This window comes from Lontra canadensis, unplaced genomic scaffold (genome assembly GCF_010015895.1).
Source record: "Lontra canadensis isolate GAN:19392208 unplaced genomic scaffold, GSC_riverotter_1.0 scaffold31, whole genome shotgun sequence".
NCBI lineage: Eukaryota > Metazoa > Chordata > Mammalia > Carnivora > Mustelidae > Lontra > Lontra canadensis.
The window spans coordinates 9,019,117-9,041,708 of NW_022631025.1; the positions used below are offsets into that span (position 1 = coordinate 9,019,117).

Genomic DNA, 22,592 nt, shown 5'->3' on the forward strand with positions numbered 1-22,592 from the left:
AAAAAATCCAGCTAATTCTCAACCAGCCCCCGAGGGCATGGGCTTGCACTATTATCCGAATTTTGCAGAAGAATGAGATGAGAAGGACCCGGCTGAAAGTCACCCAGCAGGGGAAGAGCAGGGCCTTAAACCCAGGCCTCGGACCTGTGCAGTGTAGGCTGGCAGCCACCACACTGCCAGAGCTCCCCCACGAAGTTCTGGAGCCACGGGGGTCAGCTGCTGTTTTCTCTGCTGCTGCTGCTGCTACCAAGGCCTTCCTGGCTTTTGATTATAATGGCAGACTTCTGGGCAATGACTGAAATAGCAGAGGTTGTTTTAAAGTCATCGGACAGACAGGGTGAGCTAGAAATCCTGATCACAAGGCAGTATTATACTAAATAACGGATGCTAAGGGAAAAACCTGCCTCTCTCATCAAAATTCAAAAGTCCTACCTCTACATTTTTTTTAAAGTATCTGAAACAGGATTTTCCCAGACTCTGACCTCATTTGAAAATGAGTAAATAAGTAAACATAAATTTCAGACGATGAAGTGATAGGCAATGATTCTTTGTCAACGGTGAAAAAACAGAGCTTGCCTACAGGAAAGTTACACTTGAATAAATGGGTTGACGGTGGGGGAAGTGTTTCCCACTGCTTGTTTTCTGGGGAGGGAGTATTTCTAAAACAGTCTGAGCTGAGCACGTGACAAGCTTTCCTATGTGAATAAGAACTATGAAAACAGGAGAGCAAAGACTCACGATAATACCGTATCTCTGTCACCCACATCCTTAAACTATGATGGAAGAAAATCCAAAAGAGAACTAGAATATATCGCAGAGTGGTGGGGCGGGGCCATGTTTCATGATCTCCTTCTGGGGACTATTTTTGGGGAAGGTGACGAAGTAGAAAATGTCCAAGAGAGACATGAATCTTGATTTTGTTTTGAAAATTAATGTCCATAAAAGTTCACCCTACACTTGTAAAGAGGCACTGTTTTTTCCACCATGGAAGTCACAAGAGTTTCACTGGCATGCAATTCCATTGTTTGCTACCTAGAGCTAATGCCCACGCCTAGAAACACACTGACTGACCCACCGCGGAAACTCAAGTTCCACCCAGATCTCCACATATTCCCTCCACAGAGCTTTCCCCACTGTCTCCCCACTTAGCAAAACTTTCTTCCAAGGAAGGAACGCTGCCTTACTCATCTACGCATGCCGGTGCCCAGCACATAGTAGATGCTCAAAAAATGTGAGTTGAACGTGTCTGTGACTTGATCCAGGGTCTTTGGTGGAAACAATTCAAATGCTTCTGAATCATTTTCACTGATTATTACTGAAACATTGGACATTTTTACGGATGGAGACACTGAGGTTCTTGGGAGCTCAGGTGAGTCACCCAAGGTCGCTGAGCTGACACCCAGGCAGTCCAGACTCCCAGGCCTCCACCTGCCCCCTCCTCCTGTCCTTGAGCATCCTCTTAAGCGGTTTAGCCCCCACATGCCTTTTTAAAGCCTCTGGTTGAAACGATTTAAAAACCATCATAGGCGACAGTAACGAGTCGGCATCCTGTCCATCTTAATGGATCGGGGTACCCTGAGTTCCAAAAGAAGTCCAGAATTAAGGCGTCTCCCCTCCACACCACTAACAGTCACGACTTCACACCGACAGCTAAGTTTAGGGAAATGATTTACCCTTCCTCCGGCAAAGAGGGCTGCAGAGTGCGACATTCCTTTGGCGTGAACGCCACATCCAAGTCGTCCTCCGTGAAGTCCCCCAGCTCCTGGGCGAGCTCCGCGTCCAGGCTGTTGAGCTGTGTCATCAGAAGTCCCTCGAAGTCCACCGGCTCCACCGGGTCATAAAACTGAGGCTGCAGAGATAAGGAGAAGGAGAAGGAGGTTCCCACGGGGTGTCCAGGGAAAGCACCAAGGCCACAGCCGGCGCGCCCTGGGCCTGCCCCTTCCACTCGGCAAAGCACTTGGCTCTTAGTGCACAACTCAGCTGCGCCTTCCTCAGAGGGGCTGTCGGAGCCAGAGGCAGTGATACGGAAAGAGACACAGCACGGAAAGTCAAGTCAGAACACGGTGAGGCACCCAAATCACACCCCAAGGCAGAATTTTTCTCTGCTTAATTGCGTCTTGATGAGGAATCCTGAGGAGATCCAAAATGAGATCACGAGGCTTTGCTGAATTTTATAATTTCCCCTGCAAAAGCGCTCTGCGGCCATGTCTACCCAAATACAGTGAAGTCGCACATGGAGGCAATTTTCCCTAAATCCCAGCGAACGCTACACTCCTGCTGTTGGACTATTCAGGCCCCGTGTTTCCGCTGGCCTCACTTATCCTATGTGTTGCTTCTTGAAAACACTTCATACATAATTGCAGCCCACGGTGAGCCAGACTTGGTGGCAGTGATTTCCAGATGTTTCTGGACAGACTAGTGCTGGGTAGGAGGACGGTTTCACCGGGACCACAGTTAAATGAGTAAACTGGGGGCAACTGGCAGTGTTTGCACAGGCCTCAACGTACTCCCTTTTACAGGACTGTCTTGTTTTGCTCTCTGACTACATCCACGCGCAGTGGGGGGCGGGGAGAGGACAAAAGAAGTGACGGAAGAAGATGGTGATTTGAAATAGACAATTCTCTAGTTGATAAAATAAAGAGCTGGCGATTAAGCAACTATTATTTTTGTCTGTGAAGTCCCAAAACGGGAACCACTGTCTTAAGGAAGTGAAAGAACCAGAGCAAGTGGTGTCGTGGGATGACGAGACCAGCAGCTCCGTGGTGGTGACTTACGAAGGTCTATTTGGAATCACCGGCCCTGGGAGGTAACTGCTCTCTACACCCCCAACCAGGGACCAATGAAACAAACACTCCAGACTCTGATTCGAACTGGCACGATGGGAAACACAGCCAGATCCAAAGGAAATACTAACAAAACCGGTTTTTCATCACCCTGAAACCACACACCAGACTCGATGTGAGGACGCCACGTTAGACAGGAGAAGCAATGTGCAGCTCCCTGGAGAGGCAAAAGGACATAAAATCAGAGAGGATGCGGCTTGCCCTCCCTCCTCCCACCTCCTCCTCCCACCTCCTCGTGGTGGAGACCTGAGTGATGTTCTGGGGATGGAGGATAAAGCAAAGAACTGGGGGAACATGGGCCCTCCTCCTTCTCTGAGATTCTGGAAGGTGGCTGGCTTACGTAATGTCCTGGGCTGCAGGGACAAAGGGGGTGGAAGAGAAGCAAAAGGATATACTTTGGTGGAGGAGAGCAGAGACATCCCTAGCTCAGCCTGGCTCCCATGTACTGTGACAGGGGACAAGGAAGTTTCTTGGGGGACCTGCAGGCCAGCTAAGGAAAAGACCATGAAGGTACAGGGACCAGCAGAGGAGAAGAGGGAGCCGGGGATCAGCCTCTGCGGAAGACAGGTGGGGACAGAGTTGGTCAAGGCCGCTACTAACCTCTGCCAGAGGAAATGACAGCCATTCTCTCTGCAGACCTGCCTGAGACCAACCAACCCCAAAGGAGAAAGTGGATTTTCCCACTCCTTACCACAACCCAGTACACAGCACTCAGAGTCAGGAATGGAAATAGGAAACGGCATTTTTTGCATACCCAATCTCCTTATTGCCAAGTTGATACCCATGAAGCCAGAAACTATTGAGCACTTACTATGTGCCAAGAAATTGGCTCAGTCGTTTTATACATTATGTCACATCATCCTCACTAAAGCCTATAAGTTCCACACCCTTCTTACCCCATTTTACAGATGAGGACACTGAAGGCTAGAGATTTAATCATCTGTCCATGGCTCCACAGCTGGGAAGTCGGTAGACCTTCTGGAATTCAAACCTAGGTGGGCTCATGTTCTTAACCACGATAGCTGTGTTTTCTCTTGCAGGCATTTTAGGGAATTTGTACTTCCAGAAATACTTAAAACACAGGGCTATAGTAAGTGTGTTTGCAAGAGGGTGATCACTACATTTACCACACTGACCAAAAGTTCCACTCTGTGTTTCTCACGAGCCCAGCTGCTCAAAGTAGTGACATAATTAATTAGCTACTTAAAGTAATGACAAATGTGAATTTATGCTGAGGCATATCGATCCCTCAAGCCAAGGCCCTTTAAATATATACTTAAAAATCATATTTGAAGCACACTCAGAAGCACTGTGATGCTAGCATTCATCACTGGTGAGTAGAAGTTTCCACAGAGAAATGGCATTTGTGCGAAATCATCAGAGGGAAGATAATTCCGGTGCAGCCAATGTAGTCTACTTGTCATGAGCCTAAAATCCAAAGCTATGAATGGTGACACAAACGAGGCGGAGAGCAGCCTTTGTTACCTACAGGACAGGGTGTCCAGGAACCTGGGTGACAAGGACAGATAACTCCCTCCTTCAGCTACGATTTGCTGAGTATCTGCTGCACGCCAGTCCCGGGGGGGGGGGGGGGGGGGGGGGGGGGGGGCGGGGGATACAGAAAAATCAGGTAGCGCCTCTCCAGCATCTTTGCACAGATCTCTGGTCAGCCATGAGAAGGCAAAGTCGGCCACATTCTCGCAGATAAAGCTCTCTTTGAAGAGGGCAGCCATGATAAGGACATGGTAACCTCACCAAGCATGAATTGCGGGGCCATGCGCCAAGCATAATCAATATGCGGGACTGATCATAGAGTTAAACCCTGGAGGTCAGCACAGATTTCAGGACGGAGCACACTGTAAACGTCAACCGTGTTAGAGACCACTGAGGATGGTTCCAGCACAACAGACAAGCTGGCGTTTGACTAGTTCCCCCTCTCTTTCTACACTGAAATGGACAAGGGAGGAAGCTGTCCATTCCTAACGTGACGCAAACTACTCTCGCCCTTGACAAGTAGGTGGCGACCCCAAGTACTTTTCCTTGCCCCCTAATGCACATCAAAGCCTAGTTCTCCTGACATGAATGGGATTCCATTGGTTCTGAAACTGACAATTCCTACAGCACCAGAACGGTATCTGTTTAAAATGAATTTGTGTAGCTCCTAGCACGGTGTATATGCAGAGAGCACACGGATACCAGATTAAAATAACAAATCTGTGGATGCCTGGGTGGCTCTGTCAGCTAAGCGTTTGCCTTCAGGTCAGATCATGGCCCCAGGGTCCTGGGATCCAGTTCTGCCTCGGGCTCCTTGCTCAGTGCGGAGCCTGCTTCTCCTTCTGTCTGTTGTTCCCCCTGCTTTTGCTCTCTTGCTCTCTGACAAATAAATAATAAAATCTTTAAAAATAAAATAAAATAAAATAACAAATCTGGAAAATACTTCAGAAATAAGGATGCTGAAAAACAGAGAGGCTAAATGACTTGCCCCAAATCACACAGGAAATCACAAGGGTCCTTCGTTACAGCACTGGGGGTGGGGGGCGGTAAGGGAAGGGGAAGGGGTTGCTTCATGCTGCTCTGTGTGGGGCTTGGGGGAGAGGTGTGATGTCTCCAGGGTACTGGCCTGGTGCCCTCATGTGTGTGCACCCCTTTGGGATGGTCCTCAAATCTCCTTGGTTGTTCATGAGAGATGTCTTGTCAAAGTCATCCAAGACTCCCCTGTTGCCAAATTCAATGGTCATTGCTCAACCCTGGTTTATCTACAGTACAGGACACAGTTAATCACCCCCTCTTTCTTGCAATACTTTATTCAGATGGAAGGTGATGCAGTCTCTGAAAGTCCGTGTACCATGAAACCCCTCAGTCCTGAGCAAGTTGAAATGGTTGGTCACTCTACCTTTGGGATATCGCTGTTTCCAGGTTCTCCTCCTACAATGCAGTGCTCCAGTATTCAGTCCTAAATGTCCCTGCTTCTCAATCTCCATTCACTCCCAGAGGAGCTCATCCATCCCATGGCTTTAAATATCACTTTTTAATGTTACAAATTTATATGTTTGCCCTGAAATCTAGGTTGACTTTTCCAGCTACACCCAGACATCACCATCTGGTGGCCTAACAGGACTGTCAAACACAACAAACTCAAAACTAATTCTTAATTTTCCTGCCCATCTTTTCTTCCCTTATCTCCCAGGTCTTGGCATCTGAGGGACTGGTGATTCCATTCTGCCGGCTGCCTGGGGCAAAAACTTCAGAGTCTATGTTGGTTTCTCTCTTTCTCTTATGCCTTACACGTTGTCCATGAGAAAATCCGATCCACTTTACTTCTGGAAATATATTCAGCATCCAACCTCCTCTCCTTCTCTCCTGGCATCACTCTCTACAGCCCTACTCCATAGTTACTGTGACAACTTCCTAATACCCTCCCTACCCCCAGTCTACTCTCCACAAAGCAACCACAGTGATCCTTATAAAAGGAACTCTGTAAGTCATCTTTATAAAAAGTCAAATCATGCCTGGCCTCTGGCTCAATGTTTCCAGAGACTTCCCTTCTTAATCAGAGTAAGAGCCGAAGTTCTTCTGTGGTCTCTGAGGCCTAGGACCCAGCCCTGCTTTCCCTTTGATCTCATCTCTCCTGTCTGCTCTGCTCAGCTCATACTCCACTTCCTTGCTGTCGCTGGAAGAGAAGACATACTCTTGTCTTGGGGACTTTGCTCTTGCTGTTCCTTCTGAGTAGAAAACTTTTCCTTCAGACACTTCTCAAGTTCATGCAGAATTCTTCCCAAGTGTCTCCTTTCCAACAGACACCCAAATAACTCCTCTTCTGTATCATTCTCTATCCTCTTTCCCTCTTTCATTCTTCCAGCACTTAATACCCCTTGATAGAGTCCGCATTCATTTGTTTGTCTATGTCTCCCATTCTAGAACATAGGTTCCATGATACTAGACTCTCTGTTGTAGCCACTAGCACATCCCCAGCTCCTAGACCAGTGCCTGGCACAGAGCGAGACCCAATACATATTTCTGGAAGGGAGGAGGGGAAGAAGGGAGGAAGGAAGGAAGGAAGCCAGGCTTACGACAATCCTCTCAGTTCTCTACTATATGTAGGTAAACAGAGCTGAAGACAGTAAAGTTCTCCTTCATTAATTCAAAGAACTTTATGGCTTAGATCCAACAATGATACCCTACTTCTACCTATGGCAATCTTCCACCGAGGGGAAGACGGCTGATAGGCCATCACGGGCATCAATCTATTTTTACAAGATACTTTGATGTCCCTGCTTTTCAAAGACGGTAATGAAATTCCCGCTCTGCACTCAGGCTGTCACTCTGTCATTTTATGTTCCATTGTGAATCTGCATGAAAACTGTATTGAAATCTTCATTTCCATCATGCCCCTCAAGGGAAATCAATGAAACCTGAGGACAGCCCGACTCCTTGACAGATGATCCACAAAAGGACAACAGTATCAGAAAAATTAAAAAAAAACTGTATTTATCAAGTGATCTAACATTTAGGTCATCCTTGCTAGTAAAAGCAAAAGGTTGCTTTATTGCACAGAAGCTTAAACACACTAGAGAAATGAACGCCTTCAAAGGTATGAGACTTTTTTTTTTTTTTTACATAAATGTTATACACAAACAAGTCATGTAACCATAGTGTTTAGGATGTGGCTTTTTATATCCTTTTCTTCAGCAAGAACCGTTACATTCCAGATGATTCATTCCATTTCACTTCAAATCTTTTCTATTCTCATTTCTAAAAATAGAATTTTTCCCTCTATGAAAATGTAGGTTAAGGTTATTAACCACGTACGGCATCTCAAATCCTCCTTTCTACCTTTGGACAGCGATCCCAACCTTTTCTTGTAGTTCACTCTCCTTTTGAGTTTGAATGATCAGAATATGACTTTAGTCCTTTACTATTTCATTTTAAAGAAGATGTCAGCTATAGAGTCATTTGCTGGTGTGGATGGTTAGCATGAGAAGGGGTCTGGCCAACCTGTCCAAATGGCTGTGGCAATGGAAGATTCCAAAGCCAGAGGGCAATGCTACACACAGATGAGTCTGTGCACAAGGCCATGTTCCCCAGCACTGGTCACAAATGACTCAGACAGGGGTGTCGAAGAGACCCAAGGCAGGTCTATCACCATATCACAAGGCCTAAAAAGCCAGCTTGTAATGTCAATCCTCCTCATATTCCAGAATGCAAGACTCAAAAATATTTTATCTACTTTGAAAACACCCCATACTTCACAGCTGACATTTATAATTAGAGTTAAAAAAAATCCAACAAAACCACACACACACACACACACACACACACACACCCTTTCTCTCATGGGATTGATCCATTTACAATAGAAGCCTCTCTATTTATATAAGGATATATCCACAGGGCTAGCAAGTGGTCCTTACCTACCACATTTTCTGAAATCCAGAGTAACCAGGACCACAAAAGAAACGATCTTTATGTTTTCTCCTATTTGGAACCAATGTCGGTTCTTTAAAGAATCCTCCGTCCAGATCACATGCCAAAATCCCAGGGAACTTTACCCTTTCCATACTTACGCTCCAGCCCTTAGAAATTCTGATTTCATTGTTCTCTGGTGGGCCTGGCCGCCGGTGTTTCTAAAGGTCCCAGACGATTCTAACGGGCAGCTCTGGCTGAGAACCTTCCTTTAAGTCTTCCCCGCCTCGGCCAGCAAGCTTTTACCTCCTTTGGGACAACTAGCACGCTAAAAGACAGTATAGGTCCTCGGGATCATCTTTCCTCCCAAGTAGACCACAAGGCTTTTCAGAGCTGAAACCACCTCTGGCCACCAGTTAATCTCTCACACTGTCTTCAATATACTGTTTACACAACGTCTGACACCATTCTATCAGCCCTAAGGGAGCAGGACGGGGGTGGGCGGGGAGCACTCATCCAACATGGCAAATAAAAAAAGCTGAAGCCTTCACAGAGCTTAACTTGTTCCCGGTTAGATACCTAATCAGCGGCAGTAATGCTTCTCATCCAGATCCATCTCATGAGTTCTTGTAGAAAAAAAACTCATGGTTATTTTTAATGATTTATGTCTAAAAGAAAAGTAAATTTTATGATACAACGTCATGATGCAATGCAACTTTTTGCAACACAAAAATTCTATTCACATACACAAATTCATAGAAGGCAGGAATAGTCACGCAAAACGGGGTCTACCTGGGCTTGTGGCCAAGTTCAGACCGCTTGCAAAACAACAAGCTAATCATTGATTTTTATTTTTTTAAAGATCTTATTTGTTTGAGAAAGAGAGACAGTGCTTATGGGTGAGTCTGGGGAGGGGCAGAGGCAGGGAATCTTCAAGCAGACTCTCCACTGAGCTCAGAGTCCAAGTGGGGCTCAATCTCATGACCCTGAGACCATAACCTGAGCAGAAACCAAGAGTCAGATGCTTCAGTGACTGAGCGACCCAGGTGCCACCCCCTCTCCCCCCCGATCGGGTTTTAAATAACTTGGCACCATTAAATACTTCTAAAAATTAAACAGCCATTGGTTGTTGAAATGGATAGTTATATAAAGGTAAGTGGGGCGCCTGGGAGGCTCAGTGGGTTAAGCCTCTGCCTTCGGCTTAGGTCATGATCTCAGGGTCCTGGGATCGAAGCCTGCATCGGGCTCTCTGCTTGGCGGGAGCCTGCTTCCCCCCTCTCTCTGCCTGCCTCTCTGCCTACTTGTGATCTCTCTTTGTGAAATAGATAAATAAAATCTTTAAAAATAAATAAATAAATAAATAAATAAATAAAGGTAAGGGAAACAAAGGTCAAAATGCACTTGGTCTTATTTTCCAATTGTCTAAAGTCGTACAATGAACAGCCAATAGCTTTGCATTTAAGAAAATTGTTTTTTAGGGGCGCCTGGGTGGCTCAGTGGGTTAAAGCCTCTGCCTTCGGCTCAGGTCATGATCTCAGGGTCCTGGGATCGAGCCCCGCATCGGGCTCTCTGCTCTGCAGGGAGCCTGCTTCCTCCTCTCTCTCTCTCTGCCTGCCTCTCTGCCTACTTGTGATCTCTGTCTGTCAAATAAATAAATAAATAAATAAATCTTAAAAAAAAAAAAAGAAAATTGTTTTTTAAAGCTAGTTCAGTCTCAGAGTCTTTAGATGATAAGCTCCTTCTCTGCCTTGCCAGGAATGAAGCTTGCTGAAATGTCCCATTTAGCTTTCTACGAAATGGATTTTTTTTTTTTTTTTAAGGTAAAGGGAAATCACCATTAGGTTGATGATTTCTGTTGGAGGAGCCTTCATTCGGGAAGACGACTCAGGGAAAAGAAAGGCCACTTCATGGTGATATGACAGCGTGACGGCAGGTAAATGTTAAGGTGATTTCCTCAATAGGTTGTGCATTTTTTTAAAAAAGGGGAATTAAAATAAGTCCCCTTACCTCCCTCATGCCTCTCCTCCTCCTCGTGCAATTAACAAGAAGGGTCCAGGGCAGCACCCAGTGCTGAAATTGGAGTTGTGATCTGGGCAGAGATAACCAGGAGCTAACCTGGAATGCTAAGAGCCATATATTTTAAATATATGGCTATTTTAAAGGCTATTTATTTGCAAATAGAACCAGGAATAAATTAGGACAGGCAGGAACAGCATGAATCTTGTGTAGTTAAACGTTGCTGCTTCTTTTTGCGACTTCTTTGATAGCCTCTGTTAGAAAATGGGTAGTTAAGCCGCATGGTAATTGACTACCTAGCTAACAAAGAAATTCACCAAAACTCACTTTCGTCAAAACCTACGGGTAAAGAGGCAAAATTACCAAAAGAACACCTGTAGACATTCAGCAAGTTTTTTTTTTCTTTGTCTTTAAATAAAAATCTTAAGACAGCAGCATTAACGTCAAAGCTGGTGTGCAGAGAAGGGGTTAATGCTTGCGAGCTCAACTTCCTTAAAGCCTCTTAATGATGATGTCCACTTCAAGACAGCCACTGCAGAGAGCCACAGTCTTAATTAACCAACAAGTGAGGCACCAAACCCTCCCTCCTTACCTTGTTTGAACTATAAACATGTATCTGGTCACTTTTTAACTGAATTCTGCACAGTTTGGAATACAATGTGAGGCAGAAATTTAAAAAAAAAATTGGGGAGGGTTTTCAATGAAATATAGATTAGCATCAAATTAAACAAAAAAAAACCCATAGCTAATATTTTAGTCTAAAGGTTATCTAATCCATCTGAAAGCACAGACATCATGCCTTGAATGTGCTTTTATTATAATCTGCAATTTTGAAACAGGAAAAGTACAAACAAAAAGGACAGTTAGCAAGCCACCGAAGTCATAAATAGATTTTTTTGAAGAAATGTCATTACCTCTTGCAGTAAAAGGTGCTATCCACTTTTTGCTACTCTCATTTCATCCATGATACAACACACAAATTATCCTACTGAAATCACCACACATCACTGCAGCAAACATACCTTTAAAAGACACAGAGTTACACGCCGTGTCTTGTAATTGTTACAGGAGGCAAGATGGCAGCTACCGGAAACAAGTGGAAGGTTACAAAACTTCGAAGAGCAGAAGTGGTTTTGAAGTAATAAGTGAGAAATGAAAAAAAAAAACCTAACCTCCTCAAGATAACCACTAGAAGCAAGAAGGTGCCGCCGTGCTGTGTGTGAGGAAGTGAGAACAGCGAGGGCTGTAGCCTCACACAAAGGAAGTGAATACTCAACTTCTGGTTTTACAAATCATCTCGTTTAAGTGAGGTTTAGCCCACCTGACATATGTCTGGCATTTAGCCCTCAAATAATGTAACACATAATACACACTTGACAGTAAGTGTTAATGTAAAAATATAAGCAACCTTCAAATTAAAAGGGGGAGTGTGTTTCAAAAATGAAAGTCTGGACACCCCTGGGTGGCTCAGTTGGTTAAGCATCTGCCTGCAGCTCAGGTCATGATCCCCGGTTCCTTGCTCAGCAGGGAGTCTGCTTCTCCCTCTGCTTGCTGCTCCCCATGCTTCTTCTATCTCTCTCTCTCTCTCTCTCTCTCTGACAAATAAATAAATAAAAATCTTAAAAAAAAAATTAAGGTCTGTTTCGTGATTCCAATTATATGAAGTTCCAGATAAGGCAAAATCGTGACAGGAGTGGATCAGTGATTGCCTTGGGCTGGGGGCTGAAAGAAGAGACCCACTGGAAAGGGGCATGAGGGGTATCTTGGGGTAAAGAGACTGTTCTGTATCTTGATTGAGTAAGGGTTAAATGACTAGAAACTGGCCCAATTCATTAAACCGTACACCTAAAATGAGTGAATTTATTGTTGTGTAAATTATATGTCCAAGAAAACCATTTTTAAAAATTAAGGTTCCTAACTTGGCTTTCCAGATTTCGGGATTTATTTTCCTAATAAAAGCCTGTTTACAAATGATAGTTGGGTTCCAGGCCACTCCGCCCTTCCCCAAAATATGAATCATAATTTGGGGGAAATCAAGCAGCCTGTTTGCCCACTAAAACCCGAGACTTCAGAAGCACAGCCCCTGGAGGTCCACACCGTACTCTCCGCTCCCGCAGATGGAAGGAGAGAGGGAAACCGTGTGATGTCAAGAAGCAGGCATGGAGGTAGGAACTGGTAGTTGGAGGTGTAAGGCGGCAGCAGAAGAGCAAAGGAGAAGCAGGAAGCAAAAGACACGCTGCGCCTTTCTGCACGTGACCATTCTCTAAGCAAACCCATATTCATACTTACTAGTTGAAGAGAGGGGAAGCCAGAGGTACTGATGCTCTGTCGATGGTACTGGCCAAGGTTCGGAGGGAGAGTGAACTGCTTCCTTATTTCCGCGGAAGAATACCTTGGGTAAAATACAAACATCCAAATGAAGAAGATATTTTCACAGATATCACAATTACAGATACGATCTTTGGTATCGTGTTATAAAACCCAGGCGTTGGCTGGGCAATTGGCGGAACTAACATGTCCTCAGCGGCCTATGAGTGGACAGCGTAGCTCTTGTCTGACCATATACAGCCTCGAAAAGTTCACAAAGGCCAGGACACCCACAGCCGACCATGGCTGCTGCCCAATACTGAAAGGATGAGAGCATGAAGGAGGGGAAGAGTTTGAGGCCAGAGGAAAGATCCAGAGTGCCTGGATCCTTCTTCCCGAGCCATTCAGAGGCCTTGTCTCTGCATGAGGACATCTGGTCTCAGACTAGAGTCCTTTAATAACCATGCTGCCATTCTGATCCGGCCATTCTCATTTTAAGCAGTTGAACCCTTCTGGTCGGCTGCCTGCTAAGACAGAACATTCTAGAGATCTATGATATGAACAATCCCACCTTCCTCCAGGTACCCTGAGTGCTACGTAGGATTCCAAGGACTGCACTCTTTCCAAACTGCTCCTAGCAGAGTGATCCTTTGAGTCATTCATAGCCCAACACTGTTGTCCCCAGCCAACATCCTTGGTAGCTGGAAACCAGGTACACGAAAGTTGTTCCCCATTGTCTGCTCATACCTACTGGCCCGAGCTGTGGACCAGGGAAACCCCAGCTTGCAAACAGATTGTCTTTGAGGCACTCATGTGTTAGTCATTTGTTCGGAGCTCAGAATACATTTTCTCACGTCACCTTTCTCATCCGATCTCATTTGTTGGTGGGTGGATTCCTGGGCTAGTTCTCTGAAGTGTATTTAAACCCCAGTGAGACAACTACATAACAGAAGGAGACACGAACAGACGTTTCCTGAGGATCGGGTAAGATCGTGTGTTTGAAACGTGCTGTTTATTGAGCCAAGGGCTATATAAATTTTTTAAATGATGACTTTAAAATATAATATTTGAATATTATAAATAAAGCTTATTATGTTCTCTCCATGACACTGTGTGCTAAGGCATAATTGGTAATTACCCTGCACGATAAGGTTTCTGACATGGTCTGCTTGGCCCTCCGACATGGCAACGTGGTACTTCCAGAAAGGCAGAAACCCTGTTCTGGTCTCACATGGGGCATTCATTCCCCCAATCTGAGAGCACCTCAATGTCCTTCCAGGATCCACACTCTCATCTTATACTTTGTCTAGGCGTAACTACAAAACAGAGGGGTGGGCACGTAACCCAACACAGGACAATGATCTCTCCTCCCCAGGATTCTGGATGATGAGTGGGGACGAGGATAGAAGAAAATGGCCGGAGCAGCTTCATGGCAGGGGGGACCCCACAGAATGAAGCAGTGAAGGGAGACCCCCTCCCACAGGAAGTGAAAGCAGTTCATTCTCATTGTATTCCTGAATTTCCTGAGATCTTGTCCTTATTTAATTTTTTTAAGTGTAAGAACACACGAGGATAAGAAGTATTCTATGATCTGCTGGGGAAACGCAAACCAAAACCACAGGGGCTGCCACTTCACAATCACTAGGATGGCTATTTCAGAAAAAAAGACAGGCGATGGCAGGTGTTGGTGAGAGTACAGAGAAATCAGAGCCTTGCGCGTTATTGGTGGGAATATAAAATCATGCGAGTGCTTTAGAAAGTCGTCTCGTAGGTCCTCAAAAAGTTAAACATAGTGTTCCCATATAGATCCCAGCAACTGTACTCCTAGGAGTACACCCAAGAGAAATGAGAGCATAATTTCCTACAAAAATTTAGCCATGAATGCTCACAGCAGCATTATTCATAATAGAAAAGTGGAAACAACCCAAACGTCTATCACCTGTTGCTTGGATAAACAACATTCTGTCTATCATGCAAAGGAATATTATTCAGCAACAAAAAAGGAAAGAAGTATTACCATATAGGACAACATAGATGTACCTTGAAAACATCACGTCAAGTGAAAGAAGCTAAACCCAAAGACCACGCATTTTATTATCCCTTATATGAAATTTCCAGAACAAGAAAGTCTACAGAGACAGAAAGAGATGAGTGGTTGCGTAGGGCTGGGGCTTTGGAGACAAATGGGGAGTGACTGCTAATGGGAACGAGGTTTGGGGTGATGAAAATGTTTTAAAATTGATTGTGGTGGGCTGTCTGGGTAGCTCAGTCGGTTAAGGGTCTGCCTTCAGCCCGGGTCATGATCTCGGGTTCCTTAGATGGAGCCCTGCACCAGGCTCCCTGCTCAGCAGGGAGTCTGCTTGTCCCTCTCCTTCTCCCCCTCACCAACTTTGTGCTCTCTCTCACTCACTCTCAAATAAATAAACTTTTAATTTTTTAAAAAAATAAATAAATGAAATTGATTGTGGTGACAGAAACATAATTTTGTGAATATGTTAAGAATTAGCAAATCGTGCATGAAAAATGGGTAAACTAAGTGGTATGTGAATTATTTCCCAATAAAGCTGATAAAAATACAGATATAGATACGGATGTGTGTAAGTGTCCTAAAGACACAAGAGGGAAGGCAAAAATTACCAAATTGAATGAAAGAGCCAAGAATGGAGGAAAACCTTCAGAATTTGATTCCAAGTACTCAATAGGCTGATTTTCATTACAAGCTGAACCATCACCAATTTTTAAAAACCAACAGATTAGACCCCTGGCCATTTCAAAAGGCCCATCTTGCATGAACAACCCTGTATCTTGCATTTGGCACTACAAAAGAAACCAAACCACCATGGTGTTCAGTTATGTGCTTACTTGGGGAGATGATGGTACACACAGAGGAATGAGACAACCAAGCAAAGGCCCTTTGCTGTGACCTGGGGGCCTTCAACAGACAGGACTTATTGCTCCTGAGACTTCTGCCCCCAAGGCCTCCCCATAGGACCTCTCAAATAACATGATTTCGTCGCCTGTTCCTTCAGAAGCTCTTCCTGCCGTAGACTAGACGGGTCTACCTGAAATGGGAATTTCTTTTTTTTTTTTTTTTAAGATTTTTTTATTTATTTGACAGACAGGGAGCACCAGCAGGCAGGGAGGCAGGCAGAGAGAAAGAGGGGGAAGCAGGCTCCCCGCTGAGCAGAGAGCCCGATGCGGGACTCGATCCCAGGACCCCAGGATCACGACCTGAGCTGAAGGCAGTGGCTTAACCCACTGAGCCACCCAGGCGCCCCTTAAATGGGAACTTCTAAAAAGGATCAGGAAAGGTGTGGTGTTACAGAGAGTCAAAGAAAGGAAGCAGGGACACATTCTTGCTTCCATCTTGAAGCAAAATCTATCACCCTATGCCAAAACCCCAGGATCTAATTCAGCACGGAATCAGTATGTTTCCACTCTTCAATCCTCCTTAAAGAGGGTCTGCGGGCATTTCCATGGCGATTCTCCACATCGGGTTCCCAACTCGGAGCCGTACAACTGATCCTCTTCCCTAACACTTGAGCCTGACCCCATTTCTCATCCCTACAGGATCAGTTCTACAGAAGGCAATTAAACCCGTCCCTTCAAAACTGTCAAACATGGAGAGGAATTGTTGGTCCTTAAAATGAAAATAGTGAATTGTCCCACACGGAAAAGAACGTCCATCGTTTAAAGAACATCAAAACTAAATCTCTCTGGAGAGGCCCTGTGCACATACTAGACCAACAAAAATAAGCTAGAATGACAAAATCATGTGCTGGTCAAACCGTGGGAAAATCGGCACGCCTCACACCTCGGTGGAACCCCCCAGGGTTGTATATAGGTTCAGTGCCTCTGGAAAGCAACACTGTGATACACAACGAGAACCCTAAAACTGTCGTTACCTTTCAATGTAGTCACTTCACTTTGGAGAGTATATACCGTGGGATTCAAACAAACATATAATTTGAGCAGAAACTCTGAAAAACAATCTGAAGGGTTTGAAGAGGTGGGGGGGTGGGAGGTTGGGGGAACCAGGCGGTGGGTATTAGAGAGGGCACGGATTGCATGGAGCAATGGAGTACCACTGGGTGTGGTACAAAAACAATGAATATTGCTATGCTGAAAATAAATTAAAAAAAATGATAAAAAAAAAGAAATGAATATCAGAATTCCATATGGTGGCAAATAACTGAAAATAACCGAAACATCTAACACAAGGGAGAGCACGAAGCAAATAACAGCAAATAGGTGAAATGTGATTTTAACCATCTCAAATAAAAATGTGAATTAGGTTCACCCACGGAAAGGCGCATACCAAGTAAGTTACAAATGAAAAGCAGAATGAGGAACCGAATAGAAATGACTAATGGTGTGTGTAAATACAACAAAAGGATTAAAATTCCGTTCGGTAATTATCTAAAGGTAGCTTAATAACCACCTCATTTAGCTCTCTGTGATGTAGAGCTGCTTAAGTTCGGCATTTTGAAAAAAGGTGTGTACATACAAAGTGGCAGGCAGGCACAGGTACAGTCTTGGGAATTTTTAAAGTTTTGTAAATTTCAAATTTTTTAAAAATTGTTTAAATTTCCAAGATATGGAACTTCATTCTCAGAAGAGCACCTAGCCTCCCAGCATCAGAATCAACCCTCCTCATCTCTACATTGACCCTAGTGAAGGGGAAAGCCTGCCCACACAGCTAAGAGAATTCAGCCCAGGCAAGAAGTCATCCAGACTTGTGTCCATGCAGGTAGTCCTGGCGTGTGGGTTTTATTTCTTCTGTACTTGAGTTTCAGCCCAAATTCAACAAGTCTCAGATAATTTTCCTGATGCCAGATTTATATGTATCATGATATTTCCTTGATGAGCTAAGACACTCTTCTTCTAATAACTCAAAATGCTTTAAAATATTATTTTCTTGATTTATACATATTAAACTGGGAGGGAGATTTGGAACTTGTTTTAAATGTTGGTACCCATACTCAGGAGTCAAAATGGTAGAGGGGGATGTGTAGCAAAGCGCTGTGTTTATTCAGATGGATGGATAATTGTGATACACACAGTTGGGACTAAGGGCCAGTGGAACTAATGATGGAGCAGAGCTTGCCAAGTGCAGTCTATGGACCATAGGCTTCAAATTATCAGCTGCTTAATAAAATGCAGATTCCTAGACCCTATCCCCGTCCAGAAACAGCATCTTTTATGGCATGACCTGGAAAACTGCATGGTTAGCCAGCAACTTCAGGAGATTTTATGTCAGTAAAGATTCCCTAATAGTGCAAGACTATGAGAGTATTAGTTCATTCATTCATTCATAAAACATTGAGAGCACAAAAGTACCAGGCTCTTTGCCAAGTGCTAGGGATTAAAGTCCAAGATGATCCTGTAGCTACTCCTGGAGGCTCAGCCCAGTGGGTGGGAGGGAGGAGGACAGATGGATAACTGAATAAATAATTATAATACAACATGATGAGTATCACGATAAAAAAATATGACCGTGCCCTGTGAGCAAAGAGCAGGGAGTTATTAATTCAGCCTAGGAACGCTTAGGAAGCTTCTGGAATAAGAGGACTGTCGAGCTCAGGTGCCCAGTGGCTTAGTAGGTTGATTTCGGTTCAGATCATGATTTCAGGGTTGTGAGATTGAGTCCATGGAAGTTCAAGAGCCCCAAGACTCACTCTCTCCCTCTCCCTCTGACCCCCTAACAAAAAGAGGACTTTCGAGGCATACTTGGGGGGGGGAAAAAAAAAAGTAGGACCAGACCTGATGGAAAAAAGCAGTTTGTTTGTTTGTTTGCTTTTACCATTTCATGACATCTAAGTATTAGGTTTCCATACTCCTACTTCAAGTATTTTAACTATCAGTCTGTCCTGTTTGTTTACAATAAATGTAGCCATTTGCCAGCTGTTGGAGTTCAAGTGGATTCCTTAACCAGGCTGAGTCTTAGTTTCATTACATGTGGAATGAAGGGGCTGGGCTATCGGATCTGGGCACCTTTCCAGCTGGAACTGGCAAAGAGGATCCAGAATCTCTAAATGGAACACTTAGCACCATGATCTACACCAGCAGCTGTGCTGGGAAACTACATCGTCCCGGATGGCTTCTCACTGGCTTTCATCCCTAAAAGAAAATTCTTTCACTACATGCTGGACGGCCAGCAGCCACAATGGTTGGAAGAATTTTAAAACTGATTCAAGAAAAAAAAAACCAAGTAAGTATTCAAAGGGGCTTAGGGTTTTCCCAAATGCGATATGTTTTAAACAATAGTGAAAGGGATGAAATGGAGAAAAGCAAAATTGTAATTTGCTCTTAGTAACTAACAACTGACTTTGTAACTAACAAAACACTCAACAAATACAAGGGTAAAGTAGGGAGCTAGTAATAAATGCTAATTATAGACACTTGTGGGTGGCACACACATGTATGTGACCACAGGCACATGGTATCATTAAACCCTGCAAAATAACCATTGTTCGGGACCAGCAACGGTTTGCACCAAGTAAGCAAAGAAAGAATGTTATTTCCCAAACTTCCCGAATTATAAGGTTAGGGCAGTATAGAGTAACAACCACAATAAAGATGTTTAAATGTATGTAGAAAAAGTAGCTCTGAATGATGTAAATAAGCCAGCTTGGATCACAGAGCACGGCATGGGTCAAGTCTGAAAACACACAGCAGGGCTTACAAGTGAGCAGTTCCTGGAGCTGACCACATCGAAATGATGGAAGGTGGGGTGCCTGGGTAGATCAGTTAGTTGGTTTGGTGTCTGACTCTCGATTTCAGCTCAGGTCATAATCTGAGGATCGTGGGATCCAGCCCTGCATTGGGATCCACACTCCGCTTGGCTTGGGGTCTGCTTGTCCTTCTCCCTCTGCTCCTCGCCACGTCGCCAAGATAAATAAATAAAATCTTTTTTTTTTTTTTTTTAATGATCTAAGGGGCTGCTTGGGTGGCTCAGTCATTGGGCATCTGCCTTCAGCTCAGGTCATGATCCCAGGGTGCTTCCTGCTCTGCAGGAAGCCTGCTTCTCCCTCCCCCACTCCCCCTGCTTGTATTCCCTCTCTCGCTGTCTCTCTCTGTCAAACAAATAAATAAAATCTTTTAAAAAAATGATCTAAGGCTTTTTCTGAAAGGCATCCTCAGATACTCTTAGTAAAGCCCACCTTTATATCTAAAAAAAAAAAATTTTTTTAAGTAATCTCTATACCCAACATGGGACTGGAACTCACGACCCCAAGATCAAGAGTTGCATGCTCTGCCACTCAGGTGGCCCTAAAGTGCACCTTTAAATTGAAAAGGCTACAAAATGAATAGCTGATGCAAATTATATATATTCTATGTCTATTATAGATATTGTCATATACATACATAACTCCATCCTTACGTATACACACACGTTTTGAGCACTGGAGTCTGGAACAAATTCCTCAGAAGTTCGTCAGCCTGGGGCTTCGTAATAGATATTTCAGGTTTCAGATTGCCTCATACTTTCCGTCTCTTCTCATAAACAGACATGCCCTCAGTGGACAACTTCTATAAAGATGATTCAACAGGTGGAAACATGACTTCAAAGAGAAGTTTGCACTTATTAACAAGCTGTGGGGCTTATATGTTTCTTCCTCACGGGGAGTCCCAAATTCCTTTCACTTGGAAAATTCCTCTGAATAGGAAGAATGTTTATTCGATGACTGAAGCATTTAAGCGTTCCCACAGGGAGCCTAGAGAAGAGTGAGCCAACGTCTTCAGGGTCTCCCTAAGGCATTACTGTCTCCCAGCCTGTATATATTATCAGAAAAACATGACATAAGTTAGTTTCTCTCCTGACATAGTCATGTCCTACTGGTGAGGCAGAATCATCACCTAAAAGTACACCTATAGCGCGCCTGGGTGGCTTAGTTGGTTAAGCTACTGCCTTTAGCTCAGGTCATGATCCTGGAGTCCCGGATGAGTCCAGCATCAGGCTCCCTGCTCAGCAGGGAGTCTGCTTCTCCCTCTGCCTGCCCCTCCACCCCCTCGTGTGCTTTCTCTCTCTCTCATTCTCTCTCTCAAATAAATAAAATCTTTTAAAAATAAATAAATACATAAAAGTACACCTGTAAGTACTAATTTTTTTAAAGATTTATTTATTTATTTGAGAGAGAGAGAGGGAGTAGGGGGAGGGGCAGAGGAGAAGCCAATCTCCCCCCACCACCCCATTGAGCACGGTCTCGATCCCAGGACCCTGAGATCATGACCTGAGCTGAAGGCAGACGCTTAACTGACTGAGCCACCCAGGTGCCCCATATTTGTACTTGTTTACAGCGGGGGGGGGGGGGGGGGTGCCTCCAAAAAAGTGTCCTGACACATAAAGAAACAGATCTAACATATGCAAATTAAAGTCCCAAAAGAGGAGGAGAGACAAAACAGGAGCAGAAGTGAGATTTAAAGAAATATTGTTGACAGAGGCACCAAAGACCCAGATTCATACCGCACCACAAACTCCCGTCAGAATCAATACAGGGAAAATCAAACCTAGTCACCTCATAGTAAAACTGACAAAAATCAAGGTGAAATTTTAAATGTTCTTGAAGAAATCTGGGGAAAAGACACATCGCCTTCAAAGCGTAGGACTAATAGTCCTAATAGTAGTACTGATCACTGGCTTCTCAAGGGAAAAAGTGAAACCCCAAAACGAATGCAATGACATCTGTAGAATTTTCTACCTGGTGAAAATATCCTTCATTAAGAAGGGTAAATAACGACTTCACCAGATGAACAAAAACTGAGAGAATTTATTACCAAGATAGCTGGACTAAAAGAAAGAGTAAAGAGCTCTTTAGACAGAAGGAAAGCAGAAAAGTGTTTCAGATGGAGGCACAGAAGTGTTGACAGCAATCAAGTGCATCGAAAGGATAAATGTGTGAGTAAATCCAAGCAGCAATGACAGTACAAAGTAATGACCATAATGAAGATTCAAAATATGCACTATTTGTATGGCTGGCTCAGTTGCAACTCTTGATCTCAGGGTTGTAAGTTCAAGCGCCGTGTTGGGTGCAGAGATCACTTTATTTTTTTAAGATTTTATTTAGGTATTTGACAGAGAGAGAGGGATAGAGAGAGAGAGAGAGCAAGCATGTGCACAAGCAGGAGGAACAGGAGAGGGAGAAGCAGACTCCCCACTGAGCAGGGAGCCCAATGCGGGGTTCCTCCGTCCCAGGACCCTGGGATCATAACCCAAGCCGAAGGCAGAGGCTTAACTGACTGAGCCAACCAGGCGTCCCTAGAGATCTCTTTAAAAAATTAAAAATCTTGGGGTGCCTGGGTGGCTCAGTGGGTTAAAGCCTCTGCCTTCAGCTCAGGTCATGATCCCGGGGTCCTGGGATCGAGCCCCGCATTGGGCTCTCTGCTCAGCAGGGAGCCTGCTTCCCTTCCTCTCTCTGCCTGCTTCTCTGTCTACTTGTACTCTCTGTCTGTCAAATAAATAAATAAAATCTTTTAAAAAAATTAAAAATCTTAAGAAATTTAAAAACTAAGACCCAAGATATACATAGTACCAAAATCCATGTCAGTGATAACACAAAAGGTGGGAAGGGTACACGGAGTTCATATCTTCTAAAGTTCCTATATTGTCTGCAAAATTATAGAATTATAGAATTCTAGTAAGTATGTATTCTAATCTCTCTGGGAACAAGAGACAAGTCGAAAAATAGGGGGAAAACACAGTAGAAATATACATTTAAACTCAAATAAAAACATGAACATAAGACCTGAAACCATAAAACTTTCAGAAGAAAATATAGGCAGTAAGCTCCTTGAAATAGGTCTTGGCAATGATTTTTTAAATCTAACACCAAAAGCAAAGGAACAAAAGCAAAACCAAATAAAGAGGACTACATTAAAGTAAGGACTTTCTGCACAGCAAAGGAAACCATCAAGAAAATGAAAAGGCAATCCACTGAGTGGAAGAAAATATTTGCAAATCATGTATCTGGTAAGAGGCCAATATCAAAAATATATTAAAAAATTCATACAACTCAATAGCAA

The 22,592-nt window shown here is 44.0% G+C and overlaps 1 protein-coding gene across 4 annotated transcripts in view; it reads right to left on the reverse strand.

Moving 5' to 3' along the window:
• DOCK8 (dedicator of cytokinesis 8) overlaps positions 1 to 22,592 on the reverse strand; it is a 206,189-nt gene that overhangs the window by 147,012 nt on the left and 36,585 nt on the right. For 3 of the 4 annotated variants that reach the window (XM_032866561.1, XM_032866560.1, XM_032866563.1), the window contains exons 2-3: positions 12,552 to 12,654; positions 1,674 to 1,849 (exon numbers count right to left, since the gene is read on the reverse strand). In XM_032866561.1, the coding sequence (XP_032722452.1) occupies positions 1,674 to 1,849; positions 12,552 to 12,654 (279 nt within the window). Of the gene's footprint in view, positions 1 to 1,673; positions 1,850 to 11,284; positions 11,409 to 12,551; positions 12,655 to 22,592 lie in introns of those variants that run through there. The other variant, XM_032866562.1, reaches the window with a different exon arrangement.